Source organism: Mastigoproctus giganteus, chromosome 11, assembly GCF_048544385.1.
Source record: "Mastigoproctus giganteus isolate SK-2022 chromosome 11, ASM4854438v1, whole genome shotgun sequence".
NCBI lineage: Eukaryota > Metazoa > Arthropoda > Arachnida > Uropygi > Thelyphonidae > Mastigoproctus > Mastigoproctus giganteus.
Window position 1 is genome coordinate 71161791 of NC_143585.1, and position 18416 is coordinate 71180206.

An 18416-nucleotide genomic window follows, 5' to 3' on the forward strand; every position below is an offset into this window, starting at 1 on the left:
GTTAAATATACATAATACGTTTTGCTTTATAATGTAAATAAGTTCTCTCTGTCGTAGACCAGATTCAGGCTTAGATATTTATTTCCAAAACAACCCCACGGGCTCACATCTGGTGAGTATTGGGCTTGGCACACCCAGGGTCCTGAGCTGGATATCATCATTCTTCTCTTTCTTGGCGATTCCTTCTACTTCTGTCAATCTCTCGCTCAGGAATTTTTAACTCAGGATTTTTTTTATTTTTTTTTTCTTCTTCTTTTTGGTTGGTGCAGCATAAGCCTCAGGCTTCCTTGCACCATATGGCTAATAATAATAATAATAATAATAATAAATGGATGGCAAGTGCCAAACTCACAACACCGTGGTAGATAAATGGTGGAGTTCCTTTCCTTTCATAGTAGTTAAGGTTGGAAACTAATTTTTTATGATTATTTGATGATTTTAGAGATACAATGTTGGAGAGTATTATTACACTTATATTGAAACAGTATTTTGTTCTCAATTCGTGAAGTCTAACATTATTATATCAACCCACATTATCATTGGGATGATATCAAAATTATCATCCTCTGACAGCACAGTGATTTTGCCACTTGTTCATTTGGAAAGGTCTGTGTTTGAGTGCTCAATGATTGGATGAATTTCTAATGTTCTTTTCCTACATTTTTCCTCTTTACTAAGTAATACATTTTGCTTAGTAAAAATAACAGTTTACCAAGATGTTTTAATTCTAAAATAATTGAGAAATTATTCAAATTGTTCATTAAAGCAATATATTAATATATCCGAGTAGCCCACAAAATAAGGAATAGGAAAAAAGAAAGTTTTAAATTTTCTGCGAATGTCAGCTACTTTAATTAACAGCAGACATTCTAGATATGTTTTAAAATGCATCAGTGCCTATTAATAGCAGTATATTCATCTGTCCTCATGTTACAACCTGTTTTCCAGTGAATGAATTTTCATGAAATTTTATGTTTGGAGCTTTTAAAAACACCCGTTAAGCTATTCCAAATTCCATTCAAACTCAAATAATAGAAATGCAAGTTTATTTGTTTATTTTTTAAATTTGACTTTTTTTATTTTCAAACATATCCAGATTATATTCATTGTATTTCCGTTAAATTTCATAATACATTATTTATAGAATTCTACTTAAAAATAATTACAAACAAATTATAAATTTAAGACAAAATAAACTTATACCAGAATTGTATGCGTTAATTTATTTTTTATTTTCTGATAAACCAATAGAATTGTGTATGTGTGTGTTGCATATGCACATGTGCATGTCTAGTTTTTAGTTAAATATCACATCTAGTATGATTTTAGAGAGCTTGCAGTTTTTGGCTTTGGTTTAGTTTGGTTTTGGGTTTACTGGTGCAACAGCAACCTAGGCTATAATGTGCCAACCACAAGAGCTTGCAGTATAGGTGGATCTAATACTATATGCTCTATATGATTATGAAATTTTTCTCCCTCAATTTCATTTCATTTTAATTGAACTTGGTATTTCTCTTAAAGCAATGTAATTTGCTTTATTTAAGAATCTAGCAAATTATATTGAATATATCATTGCTTTTGCTACTGAATATTTGAGTAGAACAGAATTCATAGTTGCATGTTTTGTTCAGTGTGTTCTTTGTTTCCAAAATAAGTATATTTAGGTAATGATAATTCAAGCTGCCCTCAGTGGAAATCCTTTTAGCCAAGCTTTACACCCATTGATTTGAGATTACAAAAATTTGTTCAGTTGTTGAAGTGGTTTTTGAAGTGAATCATTAATATAAGATTATTTTCATCAATCCCTTGCATTATATATTATTACTTGTGAAGTATACTTTTATTTCAGAATTCTGTTTGTTTTATTCCCTGGCTGTTATGCATGAATATAATACATAAGTATATATATGTGTGTGCATTTGCTTCTACAGGTCATTTGCTTCTACACCTTCACAATATGCACAGAGAAATCTGGATGATATAGAGAATGACCAGAATCGGATATCTGACTCATCAGAACTTGGCCCACTTCCTGAAAATTGGGAAAAAGCATACACAGATAAAGGAGAAGTTTATTTTATTGAGTAAATATACATATATTCCACTGTATTTTGAGTTTTTTTAAAAATTACAGTAAAAAAAAAAAAAAAAAAAAACTAACAGGAAAAAGTAAAGTTGAAATTGAACTAAAAACTAACACAAAAAACTTGCCAAGTTTACCTGTATTTACCTCTCCTTGGGATTTTCTGGGTTTGGTGATGGTGATGTTTTCTTTTTTTCTTCCATTCTAATGGTTCAGACTCAGTTTAATTGAACATAACAGTACTAACTATATTAGCAATTTATTGCATGTACTAATGTTTTTGAAAGCTTTGACTACTACTTTAAGCACAGCATATTATTCTTACTTCAACTCTTTAAACCAGTTAGCAGTCATGTAAAGAGTTTTGAAGTTTCAGTTACATAGTGACCTACCAATCACTCAAAATTGGAAGCTTATATTACCAGAATTGGAATGTTTTCAATTGAGGTACAGTCTCATATACCCCTCAATAAATACATTGACACTATATTGGTTATTTAAATTAAAAGCTTGCAGACAAAAGAACCACAAGGTGGCAGTGATCAGCATATTTATGTGGGATTTACATAAAGATGTAACTACTGTCGTAGGTAAAGTGAAGAAATTTTAAATGTTTTCACAAAGGTGACATTGTTCTACAAGTATAAACAAATAAACAATTGTTCTACAAGTATAAACAAGAACATTGTAGAACAGTGTCAATTGACATTGTTCTACAATGTTCCTGTTTATACTCTAGCACGACCACCAGGTCAGTGGAGTTTACAATAAATCATCAATACAAACATTAATCGTATTTAGCAGTCATGAGGTTGAACCCTGGTCCACTCAAAGAGAGTATGCTATTGCACTCTCACTCCTGACCACTCAGCCACATAAGGCAAATGGTCTTAGACAGTTTTTATATTGTTTCCAGTGGGATCAAAAGGTGATATTGTTGCACATGTTGGCACTAATGATATTAAGAGTAGGAGACTGGTGGAATTACTTAACAAGTACAGGTCACTGTTGGAAAAAAGCCGTGAATTAGGGTCGAATTTGAAAGTGTCTGCAATTCTGCCCAGACACAATAGGATGGAGTATATGACGAGAGCCTTGTCAATCAGTTCGGCCCTGGAAAGATTGTGCAAGGCTCACTGGGTAGAATTTTTTTCAACCTGGCCTGTACTTGTTAACAGGAGAGATTGCTTCTACAGGGATGGCATACACTTAAATAGAAAGGGTGCAAGAATATTTGCTGATGCTATCGAGGCAGTGTTAGGTGGGTCGGAAAACTGCTAGCTTGGGGGGGGTACAAGGACTAATAGATTAACAGTAGCCATTGGCAGAGGTGTAAGTGATTCTTGCACTGCTTCTATTGGAATGAACAGCAGCCTGGAAAACAAGATGCAGGGTATTTCAGAGACTGCTGGGAGTCATTGCAGCACAAGTAAACACATGGGTTGTGTTAGGGTAGCTAAGAATAGGAACAGGTGCATGTATACTTGCGTATACACCAATGTCTGGGAGTTTGGTAAATAAATTTGATGAATTTGAGGTGTTGGTCACAACAACATCAAAGGCAGATATTGTTGGGATATCAGAGATTTGGTGTCACACAGATATAAGGAATGTAGAACTGGAAATTTGGGGGTACAATGTGTACAGGAAATATAGACAGGATAGGAAGGGAGCAGGGGTTATGCTGTTAGGTAAGAAACACACAAAATCCAAGGAAGTGCAGCCAGTTGACATCACTGGACAGTGCAGTGTGATGTCAGTTTGGTGTGACATAAGCACTCGGAGATCAAAATTGAGAGTAGGAGTGTGTTATAGGCCTAAAGACTCTGATGAGTATAATAAGAAACTGTACAGAGAAATGGAGTAGGCCAGTAAATAGAGAGTCGTATAATGGGGGATTTTAATTTCCCAGATATTGACTGGAATTTGTGGGTTGGTGACACTCACACTAGCAAGGCTTTTGTGGATTTATTGGATGATTATTTTCTACATCAGCATGTTCGAGAAGCAACTAGAGGGAGTAATACTCTTAATCTGATTATCAGTAGTGATTCTTCATACATTAAGAATCTGCAGATAAAGGAACCACTAGGTGGGAGTGATCTCAGTGTGCTCAAGTGGGATTTACTCAAAGAGGTAACTACTATCAGGGGTAAAGGGAAGGGTTTTTGCTTTTGTAAAGGTGACTATAAAGGTCTGAGCCAGTATTTAAATTCTATACGGTGGGGTCATGCTCAATGCCCAACTGATGATGTTATCAACAGCAAATTCAAAATGGGAGGCATGCAAAGAATTAATCATGGAAGCTACTAGGCTTTACATATCAACTAAGAAATATTGTTCAAGGTTAAGGCCTAAATGGATGTCACATGAACTAATGAGATATGTGGCAGAAAAGAAAATGCATGGGATACATATAAATTAATGGGTGGCATGGAAGCCTATGATAGATATAAGCTGGTCTGTAACCAAGTCACAAAGGAGATTAGGCAGATTATGAGAAATCTTTGGCAAAGGATGCAAAGAAAAACAGCAAAGAGTTTTTTTACCTATGTAAACTCTAGAAGGAAAGGGATGAATCAGATTGGTCCCCTGGATATTGATGGTTCAACTGTTGATGATCCTGCTCAGGTGGCTAACAAACTAAATGAGTATTTTGCATCTGCATTCACACATGAGAAGTTATTTAGGCAGGGGAATGCCAGTGGTGAATTAAACTCTGTCAGTGAGCTAGATGAGTTTGTTATAACTGAGAGGAAAGTTGAGGAGAAATTGTTGAAGATAAACATAAAAAAGGCACCCGAGGTAGATGGGATCTATCCAGTTATATTAAAGGAGGCAGCAAAGGAAGTAGGCAAACCCTTACCGATAATTATGAGAGCTTCCTTGGACTCAGGGGAGGTACCCATGGACTGGAGATGTGCAAATTTGGCCCCAATTCACAAAGGAGGATCGAAATGCGACAAGTAATTATAGGCCTGTTAGTTTAACTTCTGTTCCAGGGAAATTAATGGAGGCATTGGTTAAAGAAACACTGCAGGATCATCTAGACAAGACTTCAGTTATAGCTTGGACACATCATGGTTTTGTTAAGGGGACGTCTTGTCTGACCAATTTGATTGGTTACTATGATGTGGTCACAAAGGAACTGGATGCAGGGAATAACTTTGATATCATATATTTGGATCTTAGAAAGGCTTTCGACACTGTTGCTCATGGAAGACTGCTGCAGAAATTGATGCAGTTTGGCATTGGAGGAAGATTGCTGCTATGGATAAAGGGATGATTGAATGGGAGAACACAGAGAGTGATAATCAATGGACACTGCTCTTCCTGGACTAATATTATTAGTGGAGTCCCTCAGGGTTCAGTGTTGGGTCCATTGTTCTTTTCTGTATTTATAAATGATACTGCTGATGGTATATCAGGCTTAATGTCCAAGTTTGCAGGTGATACGAAGGTTGGCAGGGTTGTTAAGGACGCTAATGACAGTACGCTACTGCTGTAACAGGATCTAGAAAGGTTGAGCAGATGGGCTCAGAGGTGGCAATGAAGTTTAACGTTGACAAATGCAAAGTACTACATATGGGAAGCAGTAACCCCAGAGTAATGTATCAACTCTGATACTACACTGACAGTGGTAGAGAACAAAAAGGACCTGGGGATAATTGTGCAGGCAGATATGAAATTTTCTGATCAGTGCAGATGGGCTGCAAGAGTAGCTTATGGTGTCTTGTCAATGATATACATTAATTTTTCTAGCAGGGATAAGGAGGTGATTATCTTCTTGTATAAGGTAATGGTGAGGCCACACCTTGAGTACTGTATCCAGGTCTGGAGGCCTAATTTTAAGAAAGATGTAGAGCTGTTGGAACAAGTACAGAGAAGGGCAACAAGATTAGTGAATGGAATGAAGTGTTGCTCTTATGAAGATAGGCTTAAGTTTTTGCAGATTACAGTGTCTGGAGACTAGGCACCTGTGAGGTGATCTGATTGAGGTGTATAAAGCCTTGAATGGTTTGAGCATGCTCAATGCTGATGGGATTCTTCCTCTAGCTTAGAATAATCACCTAAGAGGGCATAAATTCAAATTGAGAGAAAGACAATTATAGGATAGATGTGCAGAAGTTTGCCTTTAGCCAGCAGGTAGTATTTAATTGGTGGAACAGACTTCCATCTTTTGTTGTGGAAGTTGATAGCCTAAATAAATTTAAGGCTGAGCTGGACAGGTATTTGGAACGAACGAACGGAGGGGTGAAATTGGGAGGTTTTTTTTGTTTTTTTTTTTTTTTGGGCTGATGCTGTGTAAGCTTGCTTTCTTGCATCATATGCTAATGCTAACTCATAATGTTTTCTTCTAAATGGGAAGTATTCATGTAAATTGTATACTCTCAAACTGCTAATACCAACGAAGAAATGCTTTTCAAGGATAGAAATAAATGGATGACAAATGAACTGATGAGACTAGTGATAACGAAGAAAAATGCATAGAATGATTATAAGTTATATGGGAAACAGAAACATACAGAAGTACAAAATAGATTTTAGTCAAGTCACAAAAGGTATTAGGCAGGCAGAGGCAGATTACAAGAAGTCTTTCGCTAGAAATGCGATGAAAATTAGCAAAGTGTTCTTTATGTTAACCCTAGAAGGACGGGAATGAACCATACTGGCCCACTAGATATGGACCACACGATTGTTGTTCATCTTATTTGGTTTGCTGATGAAATTGAATAAATGTTTTGCATCTACATTTGCACATGAAATTTTTAAGGATGGGCATACCAGAAGTATACCAATTGGCTACAGCAGCCATTTGTTATACTTTTGCATCTGTAGGGAACTCCCTTGGATTTAGTACAGATCCCTATGGATTGGAGATGTGCAAATGTCTCCTCTATTCAGAAATGGAGATCAAAGGGAGAAATGAGTGATTATAGACCTGTAAGCTTGTTTTATGTTTCAGGAACAATAATGGAGCTGGTGATCAAAGAAGTAATGCAATATCATCTTGACAAGAATGCAGTTATACAGCAATCACAAAATGGATTTGTTAAGAGAAGGTTTTGTTTGACCAATCTGATTAGTTACTATGGCATAGCAACGAAGGAACTGGATGCAAAAAATAATTTTAACATCATATACTGGAATTTCAGCAACGCTTTTGTTACTGGTACACATAAAAGATTGCTATTCAAATTGGAACAATGTCACATTAGAGACAAATTACTTATGTGGTTAAAGGGATGGCTATTTGGCAGAATGAAAGAGTGATTATTAATGCACCACGTGGGCCCCGGTAGCCATGTTAGCAAGAGAGCAAGGCTGTACTGAGTGGAGTGTGTGGGGTTCGAGACCAGCTGTTGGTAGTCATGGATTTCTTCCTCATATCTTGAGTTAGTCAGTCTCAAGCCCAGGTGCTATTATCAAGTTAAATCCAAGGATCCTTACTAGATATGCATCCAAAATAAAAAATAAATGGACACTGTTGTTTTTGGATTAATACTATTAATGGGCTCCTTGGTTCAGCATTGGGCCTTTATTGTTTTCAGTGTTTATTAAGAGTATTGATGAAGCCATACCAAGTTTAATGTCACAGTTTTCAGATGATACCAAGGCTTGGGTAATAGTTCAGTTTGACCTGAAATTTTCTGAGTGGTGTAGTCAGGTTGCTAGGACAGCTCATGGAGTTCTGTCAATGATGTATAGGAATTTTGTCAGCAAGGACAAGGAGATAATTGTCCTGTTGCATAAGGCCACATCTTGAGTACTGCATACAGGTCTAGTAGCCTCATTTTATAGAAGAGTGACTCTGTTGAAACATGTGCAGGAAGAACAAGATTAGCAAGGACACAAAAGGGTACCCTTGCCATAAGACTTCATTTCTGCAAATTTCAGCATTTAGAATATGGTCACCTGTAAGGAAACCATATTAGTATTAATGGCAGCAAATCTGGCACGAAAGCAAACTTATACCGCATCACCCCAAAAAAAAAAAAAAAAAAAACCCACTTCCCATTTCACCTATTCATTCCCTGAAAATAGTTTGTATAGGTTTTCCTTGAATTTATTCAAGATATCAACTTAAACATCAGATGGAAGTTTGTTCCAGTAATCAACCGCCTGTTGGCTAAAGGCAAACATCCACACATCTATTCTGCAACCATCCTTCCTCAATCAGAATATACGTCTTTGTGCATAGTCTGATCATGAGGAAGAATCCCATCAGCATTGAGCTTGCTCATTCCATTCAAACCCTTAAACACCTCAATCAGATCACCTTGCAGGTGCCTAGTTTCCAGGTACTGTAATTTGCAGAACTGAAGCCTTTCTTGGTAAGAGCACCCCTTTTTTGTGTTTAAGTGTTTGTTGTGCTCACTGAAGCATTTAAGGCTTTAAATAGATTGAGTATATTAAGATGTGGTTGGCATCCTATATGGGGACATAAATTTAAATTGAAAAAGGATTGTTGTGGGATGGATGTGCGAAAATTTGCTTTCAGCCACAGAATAGATTGTTGGATCAACCTTTTATTTGGTGTTGTGGAGTTGGATAGTTTAATAAATTTCAGGAAGAATTAGAGAAATTATTAGAGTAAATGGACAGAAGAGGTGGGTAGCTTTTTTATTTTTTTATGATATGTATGCTCGATTTCTGGCCTTATTTGCCAATACTAATACTAAAATAAACACTAATGACATAACTTAAATTCTTTCAATTTTTACTCACCAAATTTTGGTACTCAGAATGGTAACTGATAAAGTTTTTTCTTGAAAAATGTTTACTGAAATACATGTTAAAGAATGACACTGTAATGATTCTGTTTTGAAAAAAAAAAAAAAAAAAAAAAAAGCAGCCTGTGAAGTTGGCAGTGTATTAGTGTAAGGTTCGCATAATTATTGTTTGTGTAAAGATTTGGCAGAAATTCAAAATTAGAAGCATATTTTGCCGATATTTATATTTTCTGTGAATTTTATTCCCCAAGCCCAATAATTATATAAAAAATATAACACCAAAATATCACACTTGTAATGGCATTAATTGTTAACAAGTCAGTTAATGTATTCAGTGTGTTACATTTTAGCAAATAGAAATGATTTATGATAAAAAAAAAAAAGAGCAAAAAAGCTTCAACACTTATGCATGAACTGAGAAACTTTTGTACTGCATAGCTGCCACATTGCAAATTTATTCCTCATTCCAGTGCATGATAACAAACATAATTCCAGTGCTTCAGCTACAGCATTTGATATATGGATAGTGTATGTGATATGTTTGAAAAAAATAAATAATTGCCAGATTTCTCCCGGTCCAGTTTTAATAAAATTTGGGAAAGCTCAACAGATTTTTTGAAAGATCTAACTATAAAATTTCAAGAAAATCCATCCACCCACTGAGAGTTGAGTTATTACATGTGGGCGGAAGGACGAAGAAATAAATATTGTCAGATTTCTATTGGTCAGATTTGAATGAAATTTGGGTTGGCTCTACAAATCTTTGCACAAGATCCAACTGTAAAAATTTTATGAACATCCATCCACTGAGAGTTAAGTTATTATTTATAAATAGTTATAATTTCTGGATTTCTATTGGTCCAATTTTTGAAATTGGATGACAACAAATCTTTTTAAAAGGCCTAAATATAAAATTTCCTGAAAATCAATCAGCTTGGATTTGAGTTGTTACATTCAGATTGACAGACATACATGTTGGAGTCAATAGGTGCATTATGCATATATGCTAATAGGTGAAAAATGTGCTGATGAAAGATACTGTAATGACACTATTTTTTGAAATCACACTACAGTAAAACCTCATTAATTCAAAGTTGAAGGAAACCAGAATCTTTGTTTCAATTTAAATGGATTTGAAGTATATGTACAAGTTAAGACCATTTTGGTAAAAATTAATTGAGAAATTTTTTTTTAACTCACATTAACACTGCAGGATTTTCATGATTTTTATTTAAAAGAGATTATTCATAAATATACAATAATTGGTTAATATAACAATTGTGCTGGGAAGAAATTTATTAATTTCTGAACTGTGTAATGGAGACAAGAAACTTGACCAATTATACATATACAGTTCGATGCATATGAGCTATGCATAAGATAAGATCTTTGTTATGTATAACTGTACACATTTTTTGGAGAGAAAGAGAGTATCCATATTTTTGGATATTATATGCTGTTGAATAATTGTAATCCAAGGAAAAAAAAAAAAAAGTGACACTTCTCTCTTTTTTGCATTATCGCTTTCAGTAAATTTCTGAACTGTATAATGGTGTCAAGAAATTTGCCACATTATACAGTTCGATGCATACGAGCCAGCGATTGCTTTAGAACAGCTGAGAGTAATTGACAGAAAAATGACCAGTGTCTGAGTATAGCTGAAAAATATGTTTGATTACAGTTGCAAAATTTTACATTGGTTTTGGAATTAAATCTGTTTATTTTTTCTCTGTGTACATGTAAATAAGTTGCTATTTACCAAAAATATTAGTTATGGAAACGTGAAAGGAATATATTGCTTGCAACTAAAATAACTCATAACAGAAAAAAAAACCTGATTTTCAGGACCAAATGTTGGAGGTGTTATATCTTTCATCTTTTAACCAAGTTAAAAGGGGAAAGGTATAAAAGGTAAAGTAGTACCGAAAACAAGAAAAGCCCCTAAAGCAGTATCATGATTAATCTCTTCTGTAAATGGCGAGACTCAATTTACACACGAAAATTATATTTAATTCCACACCACCAAGGTAAAATTTTACATCTGTAATCAAACATATCTATTTCAAGCTCTACTTACCCATACTGGGCTCTAAAGACTGCTCTAATGGTAAAATCAGATTAGTCACCAGTTTGCTCAGTGACTATGTAGTTACAATTAGCAAGAGTAGTTGAATGCTATGTTATGAAGTTTATGAAATGAGAGTAACAGTGCTTGAAGAGAGATGTCACCTTTTTTTTGCATGGATTACCAGTATTAAACAGCAAATAATATTCTGAAGTATGGATACTCTCTCTTTGGAATGTATGTGCAATTATACATAATAAACAACACAATGTTTGTTTTAATGTGCAGCTCATATACATCAAGCTGCATGACTGTTATGTTGGCAGAAATGAAACTATGTCGATCTTTGTTATTACATGCAAGAAATTGAAAAAGATTTCATATGTCTCATTGTGAATTCCTTAAGAAGAATTGTGTTGTTTTTTATGTATAATTTTGTTTATCACTCATTTTGTATCATTAGTGATCTCTCTCTCTCTCTCTCTCTCTCTCTCTCTCTCTCTCTCTCTCTCTCTCTCTCTCTCTCTCTCTCTCTCTCTCTCTCTGTGTGTGTGTGTTTTCCCTCCCCTTCCCCATGGTGTAAATATGCTCCAATAATGAGTTACACTTACATGAATTCTTGTTGATTTTGCATGCAGTTTTTAGGGAAGTGAATAGAAATATAAAATCTAAAGTTGCCATATACCAGGGGTGGCCAACAAGTCGATCGTGGCTTTAATTTTTGTCGATCAAGACAAATTTTAAATATATATAAAAAATAAATTAGTCAAAATCTAAATATTATTATTATGCACCACACTGCATACACTTATTATGAATCCATTGAACCACATGACTACTCTTGTTGCCGCGCAGCCGCTAGGCATCTAGTGAAAATTCACGCAGTTGCGTTGAGGAGAGAATAGCATGTGTCGAATTCTTATTTGGCTTACTTAATATTAATAACTGGACAGTGCTTATATGTTAATTTAATACCCTTTGATTTAAAATGAATACTAAGGAAAAGAGTAAAATGTATCATTTTCATCAAGAGTGGGAACTAGAATACTTTTTTGTAATGGTGAAAGAAAAATATTGTTATTTGATCTGCAATGCTTCCGTGGCTATACCCAAAAAAGGAAATTAGAAAGGCACTTCAAAGCACTCTGTGGTAAATACCAATCTGATTTTTCGCCTAATAGTGACCTTAGAAAAAATAAATCAAAAGAATTTAAATCCAGATTATTCGCACAACAAAATTTCTTCGTGACACCTAATTTACAATCTAAAGCAGTAACTGTAGCATCATTTAAAGTGAGTAATTTCTTGCAAAAAAGTGCAAACCATTTTCTGATGGCCAATTCATCAAAGACACATTTTTAGAAATAACGGATTCTCTTTTTGAAAATTTTAAGAACAAAAATGGAATTAAAAGTGCCCTTCAAGATCCGCAATTATCTTGAAATACTGTGCGAAGCATCGAAAAAAATGAGTAAAAATATGAGCGAACAATTGCGTGCTCATATCGCTAATTGTGTGTCCTTTTCTTTACAACAGATGTCAGTGATATTGCTCGTTGTTATTCGTATGGTGTTCGATGATTCTGCCACTAGAGAACTGCTGGGTATGATTTCGTTAAAAGAAAGAACTAGCGGTCTTGATATATTTAACGCATTCAAAAATTTTATTGAAAAAATAAAATTATCACTCTTTAAGTTCGTATCAATAACAGCAGATGGAGCTAAAGCATGACGGGGCATCTTAACAGATTAATTGCGTTGTGCCAAAAGGATGATGAATTCCCAGATTGTTTTGAGTTACCACTGTATCATCCACCAAAAAGTGTTAGCCAGCAAAAGATTAAATACTAAAAGTATTATGGACATAGCTTTCAAAATCGTGAATTCCATCAGAGGACAATCTCTTAAAAGGAGACTGTTCAAAATGCACCTCGATGAAAATGAACCAGATCTGATATTACACACAGATGTGAAGTGGCTGAGTCGGAGTACGTTTCTACAGATTTCAAAATTTGATGAATGAAATTTAAAAAAATTTGTCAATCAAAGTGGAGATGATTATCAGCAGCTGCAGGCTACAGTGTGGTTGTGTGATCTGGCTTTTTTGGCAGATTTTACCAGTAAATTAAGAGATCTGAATTTGGAATTACAAGGAGGGGGAAAAAAAATGTGGGTGACATGATTAGTAATATTTCTGCATATAAATATCAATTTTTGGCAGTGACTAAGGATCTCAAAGAAAAAAAATTCGATCGTTTTGCAAATATGCAAGATCATTTGCAAAAGTATCCTATTTTTGAATTTAATAGTGAGAAATGTTTCTGAAATTGAGAAAGTTGTGGATGATTTTGAAACCAGATTCAGTGATTTTAAAACAATTGAAGACATTGTTCAATATATTTCTTGTCCAGTTAAGGTCAACTTAGATACGAAACAAATTGCAGAAAAAATCACTGAGATTTTTTTACACTGAAAAAATATTACTTGAAAATGAAATTATTACATTGCGAAACGATATCTTCCTAAAAGCCAGGTCATCAGAAAAAGACTTTTGGAAATATGTTTGCCAAGAAAAGTACTGTTAAAAAAATGCAATGAATTTTTAAATTCCTGTTTTGGTTCCACATATTTACGTGAATCAGCCTTTTCGTATTTGAAAGAAAAAAAAAAAAAAAAATGAAGGATCACTCTACTCTTACGGACATGCACACAGAAGATTCTTTATGGTTGGCCTTATCACAGTATATCCCCGATTTTGAAAGCTTGGTAGATGACATTAAGACACAAACTTCACATAATTAAAAATTTAAATATATATGAATTTAAAATAAGAATTCTGAATTGTATTTAATTTTAAAATTTCTAAACAACATTTTTCAATATGTGTTGATTAACCGTTTTAACCATGTGCAATGAACTTCTTGAGATGGTAGATCGTGGCACATTTTGAAGAAAAAAAAGTCAATCGCATCACAAATTAAGTTGGCCACCCTTGCCATATACTGTAAAAAATGCTAAATTTTCAAGAAACTAGCATATTTTCATTATAACGATGTTTGTCTATAAAGTTTTGGCAATCTTTTCAAATTATATAAGCTGTTTACAAGTTGCTAGATACAATACAGACTTAAAATTTCATTGTAGGTATATTTGGAATAATTCATACAAAAATGCATATAAAACTTTAAATTGTTGAGATTAAAGTTTTAGTGGTGGCGTGATTATATTTGAAATACAAATGGAATCTGATAGACAGTCAAAATTGGAACTTAGAGCATGGAGACACTTGTGAATATTTTTCATTTTTTCTGTTATCACTTCCAAAATATTTATATTGGCAGTTATTTTCTAAAGTAATGTGTTATATAATTGAGCAATTTTCAGGAATGTTAGTATGTATGTATGTAAAGTGCCTATTGTCTTCACTGGGTCTATCCATCTGTTTGCATATAACATCTCTATTCCTAGTGGATGGTTTTGCATAAAATTTTATATTTGGCTCTTTTAGGACAATTTTTCAAGCTTTCCAAAAAAATATTAAAATTAGACCATATAAATCTGGCAGTTATTATTATTATATTCATACATATAACATAGTCTATCCATATACTGTATATTGTAGCTGAAGCACTGGATATTATATTTGTTACTATGCGCTGGTTAGAGGAATGAAAGGTCAAAATGGTAGGTGTGCAGAAATGAACTGGTCATGCTTGCCTGAAGGTCACTGCTTTTTGCTTGCTTTTTTGTTATAAATTATGAATTATTACAGCTTGCTAATTACTACTTTCTGAAATGTAACACACTGTTCACTAACTAATTTGTTATATACTAAAATTGTTTACAGCATTATTGTCAAAAGAGGTTTTTTATTTTAATTGGTCATGCACATGAGAGAGAGAGAGAGAGATGTAACAATACAGTTTTTTTAAAAAAAGTGGCTTGAGTAAAAATAAATGGCAGTAGAATGCTGCAGTGAATGCTTGTAGAATTTTATGCATGTTGGCATGAGAAGATATATATGGAAGAAAATATACAAGTAATTTGGTACTCAGCAACTCTCAGGCATAATGGCAAAACACACAGCTACAAATAATTAACATAAATGTAAATTATCCTTTGGAGACAAGAAATGACTTCAGGGACAATAACATACTATTTCCAAACCTGTTTTCCATGCCATAAATTAATTTATTTCTTCTAATGCTAGTCATAAAAGGGCATTTTTTAAATTCATGTAATTGGTACTTGGTTAAAAGGACATTTTTCCAAATAGTCAGGTTCACTAATATAGATACATGTACTTTTTACCAATTGTTATCCATTTCTAAGGGGTGTACTAGCAGCATTTAGATTTTGGCCTGCAGTCAGCTGTTTATTAAGAATAGTTGATTAATTCTAAATTTGTAATAGAGAAATATAAGAAAATTTTTAATACCTTCAAACTTTTCCAATTGGAAATTTACTTTCTGATCAAGCTTATGATGTCTGATTGATTTTCAAAAACAGGTCTTCTAAACATATCAATATAGGCTTCAGGACTACTGTTAGGTGGCCCTGGCTCTTCTCATGCTTAGTCCAGTGCATGCAATGAGTGGTGGCAATGAGTCCATGTTTTCTCTGATTTGCATCAAACCATTTTACATAAGTATTCCAGGGCGCCTCCGTAGCCAGGTGGGAAGGAGCAGCAGTGCGTAACACACGCTTCTTGATTAGACCGGGGTTCGAGCCCGTCACCACCAAATACGGAGGATGCGGAAAGGTCATTCAGGGAATAACCACCGCATATCCCGGAGCAATATGGCCTTAGTTGCTAATGCTCCTAAAAACCAAATAACAAACAAACATAAGTATTCCATCATGCACTGTACTGCTTCATTTTGTATCCTTTTATTGTAACACTGCTTCATCTTGTATCCATTTATTGCTAACCATAAAGTTGGCAATAGCCAACCTTATGGTTAGCAGTAGAACTCTGCAGATTTGGAAACTACTGCTTGTGTTCATTTTAGTGTTTTATTTTATTACCCTTGAAGTATTTACATGTTGGTGTTTTTGCATAAATATATTTTTACATAGGTTTCGCATTTTATTTTTAATGTTTCATTATATATAGTGTATTACAGATTGTTTGGAGATATGGGGGTGTGCATTAAAAATGTTTCCTGTGTGTTATAACAACTGTTTAGGGTGCTCTACTTTAACTGGGTGTTTATAAATGAATCACTGACCTTTAGGAACAGCTTACAAATGGTGTATTGTTCATCCAAGTAATTCCTTGGATGAACAGTTATTCATATTTTGTGTACTAAATACTCAGCCCGACAAAATTTCATGTAGAACTTGTGTATCACTTCCTTAACATCCTTACTCATTTCTGTATGCATACAGAAATGAGTATCCAAATGTTGTCCTTGCTATCCTTGCTCATTGAAAGGTTCATCTTCAGATCGATACAGCTCTTCATGGAAATCATCAGTAGGTCTGAATAACCACCAGAAACAGTTCAGCTGCTTTTAGGATGCCATTTGGGATATTGTGTTTGAAGATATAAACTATTAGAAAGTTTCCTGCATATTGGTTCCCAACTTTGACTGCAGGTCAGGAACTGCCAGTTTGATTATATCCTTGGTGCAGCATGTTTTTGAATAGACTGCCTTCTCAGAGAGGATTATGACAGGAGATGAAACATAATCTTATCACTATGATGAGAGCATCCAATTATGGAAGTTAACTGGAAAAAAAAATTTAAATAGCTGCAGAATATATCATGGGAACTGTCTTTTGGGATATGAGACATCATTCATGTGGATTTGGCCCTATAGGAACACAGGTATTGTTGTCACATAAAATTCTGATAGATTGAAGGTAGTTTGACAGTAATGACCAGGTCTTCTTTTGGAAGAAGAAATGCTAATGCATGGTCTCATATGATATACTCTGATAATTGCATAAATAAACTTGCATATTATGTGGAAAGGTATAGTGTTGTTTTTTTTTGGTTTTTTTTTGGTAGTTGTTGGTGTATCGGCTTCTGTGGCCATAATGCACCTCCCAAGGTTTTTGCAGTACTTTGATCCAAGCCCGAGGCGGTATTCGAACCCACAATGTTTGGGTTGCCAGGCAGGCACTTTACCCACCTGGCTAGCCTGGTCGGCGTATAGTGTTGTGTGGGCAGTTTTGTATTAGTGATGGGCAAGTGATGCCAGGCTTATACAGCATCAGTTTAAAAAAAAAAAAAAAAAAAAAAGAACTACCCATCCTACTCACTTCACCTGTGCATCACCTCTAACATTTAAGTTTATTTAAACTTTCCCTAAATTTATTTAGACTGCCCACTTCCACAACACCACATGAAAATTTGCTCCAACATGCTCAATCCATTTAAAACCTTAAACACTTCAATCAGGTCCCCATGATGTCTGGTTGACAAGCTTTGCAGTCCACACCTAAGTTACTCTTCATATAGATATTGTTTAGCACTCTTCATCAATTTGGTTACTTTCTTTGAACCTTTTCTAGAAGCTCAGTCTTTCTTCATGTGTAGCCTCCAGATAAATGCAGTCTCACCAATGTTTTACATAAAGCACAATGACGTGCTTTTCTCATACGAGCAAAGGTCCTATACACCGATGAGCCAAAACATTATGACTAGCGAGTCATTTTGCAAATGGAAGCAACTGCAGGTGAACTACAGCGTGTGTGCGGGTCGGGGCACTGTATAAAAAACACCTGATACTGAGCTCCATTAATCAGTGTTACTTTTGTTCTTCAGATGGGAAAGGCAGTGTACTTAAGCGAGTTTGACAAAGGCCATATTGTAATGGCCAGACGACTGGGTCAGAGCATATCCGAAACGACATGGCTGGTGGGATGCTCACGGTCAGCCATGGTTAGTACCTACCGAAAGTGGTCCGAAGAGGGGGAACCCACAAACTGCCGGCGATGTGTTGGACAACCACAGCTTATCGATGCCCAAGGTGAGCAAAGGCTCTCCCAGATGATATGTGGCAACAGAAGGGCAACTTGGCACAACTCGCCAGTAATTGGAATGCTGGTGATGGGAGTACAATACATCGAACCCTGCTGAAAAGGGGGGCTACGTAGCCGCAGGCTGCTCTGAGTGCCCATGCTAACCGTGGTTCACCGGTGACAGCGCCTACAATGGGCACGCAAGCATCGAAACTGGACCTTGAGTGAAGGTCATCTGGTCCGATGAATCATGTTTCCTGTTGCACCATGTGGACGGCCGGGTACGTGTGCATCTTTTGTCTGAGGAAGTGATGATGCCAGTGATTTTCTGATGTCAGTGTTTCTTGATTATTATGTTAGTGAAATTATTTTTGTAGTGATAAAATCCTTTATTTCACACTTCGGCATAAAATCTCATCCTTTATCTGAACATTTGTTTTCTAATAAATGTGCTAAGGCTGGTCAAGATAAGAATGTTGCATATCGCAATTAGCTTACAGTCAAAAATCTGTGTTCATTTTCTGCCACACCAAAGCTTGCAACAATTGTAAAGCAGTTATTAA

The 18416-nt window shown here is 35.1% G+C and overlaps 1 protein-coding gene across 1 annotated transcript in view; it reads left to right on the plus strand.

Annotated features, from left to right (window-relative positions):
• Positions 1-18416, plus strand: part of Magi (membrane associated guanylate kinase, WW and PDZ domain containing protein magi) — a 569393-nt gene that overhangs the window by 282168 nt on the left and 268809 nt on the right. The window contains exon 6 of the mRNA XM_090385296.1: positions 1932-2084. Coding sequence (XP_090241422.1) covers positions 1932-2084 — 153 coding nt within the window. The remainder of the gene's footprint in view (positions 1-1931; positions 2085-18416) is intronic.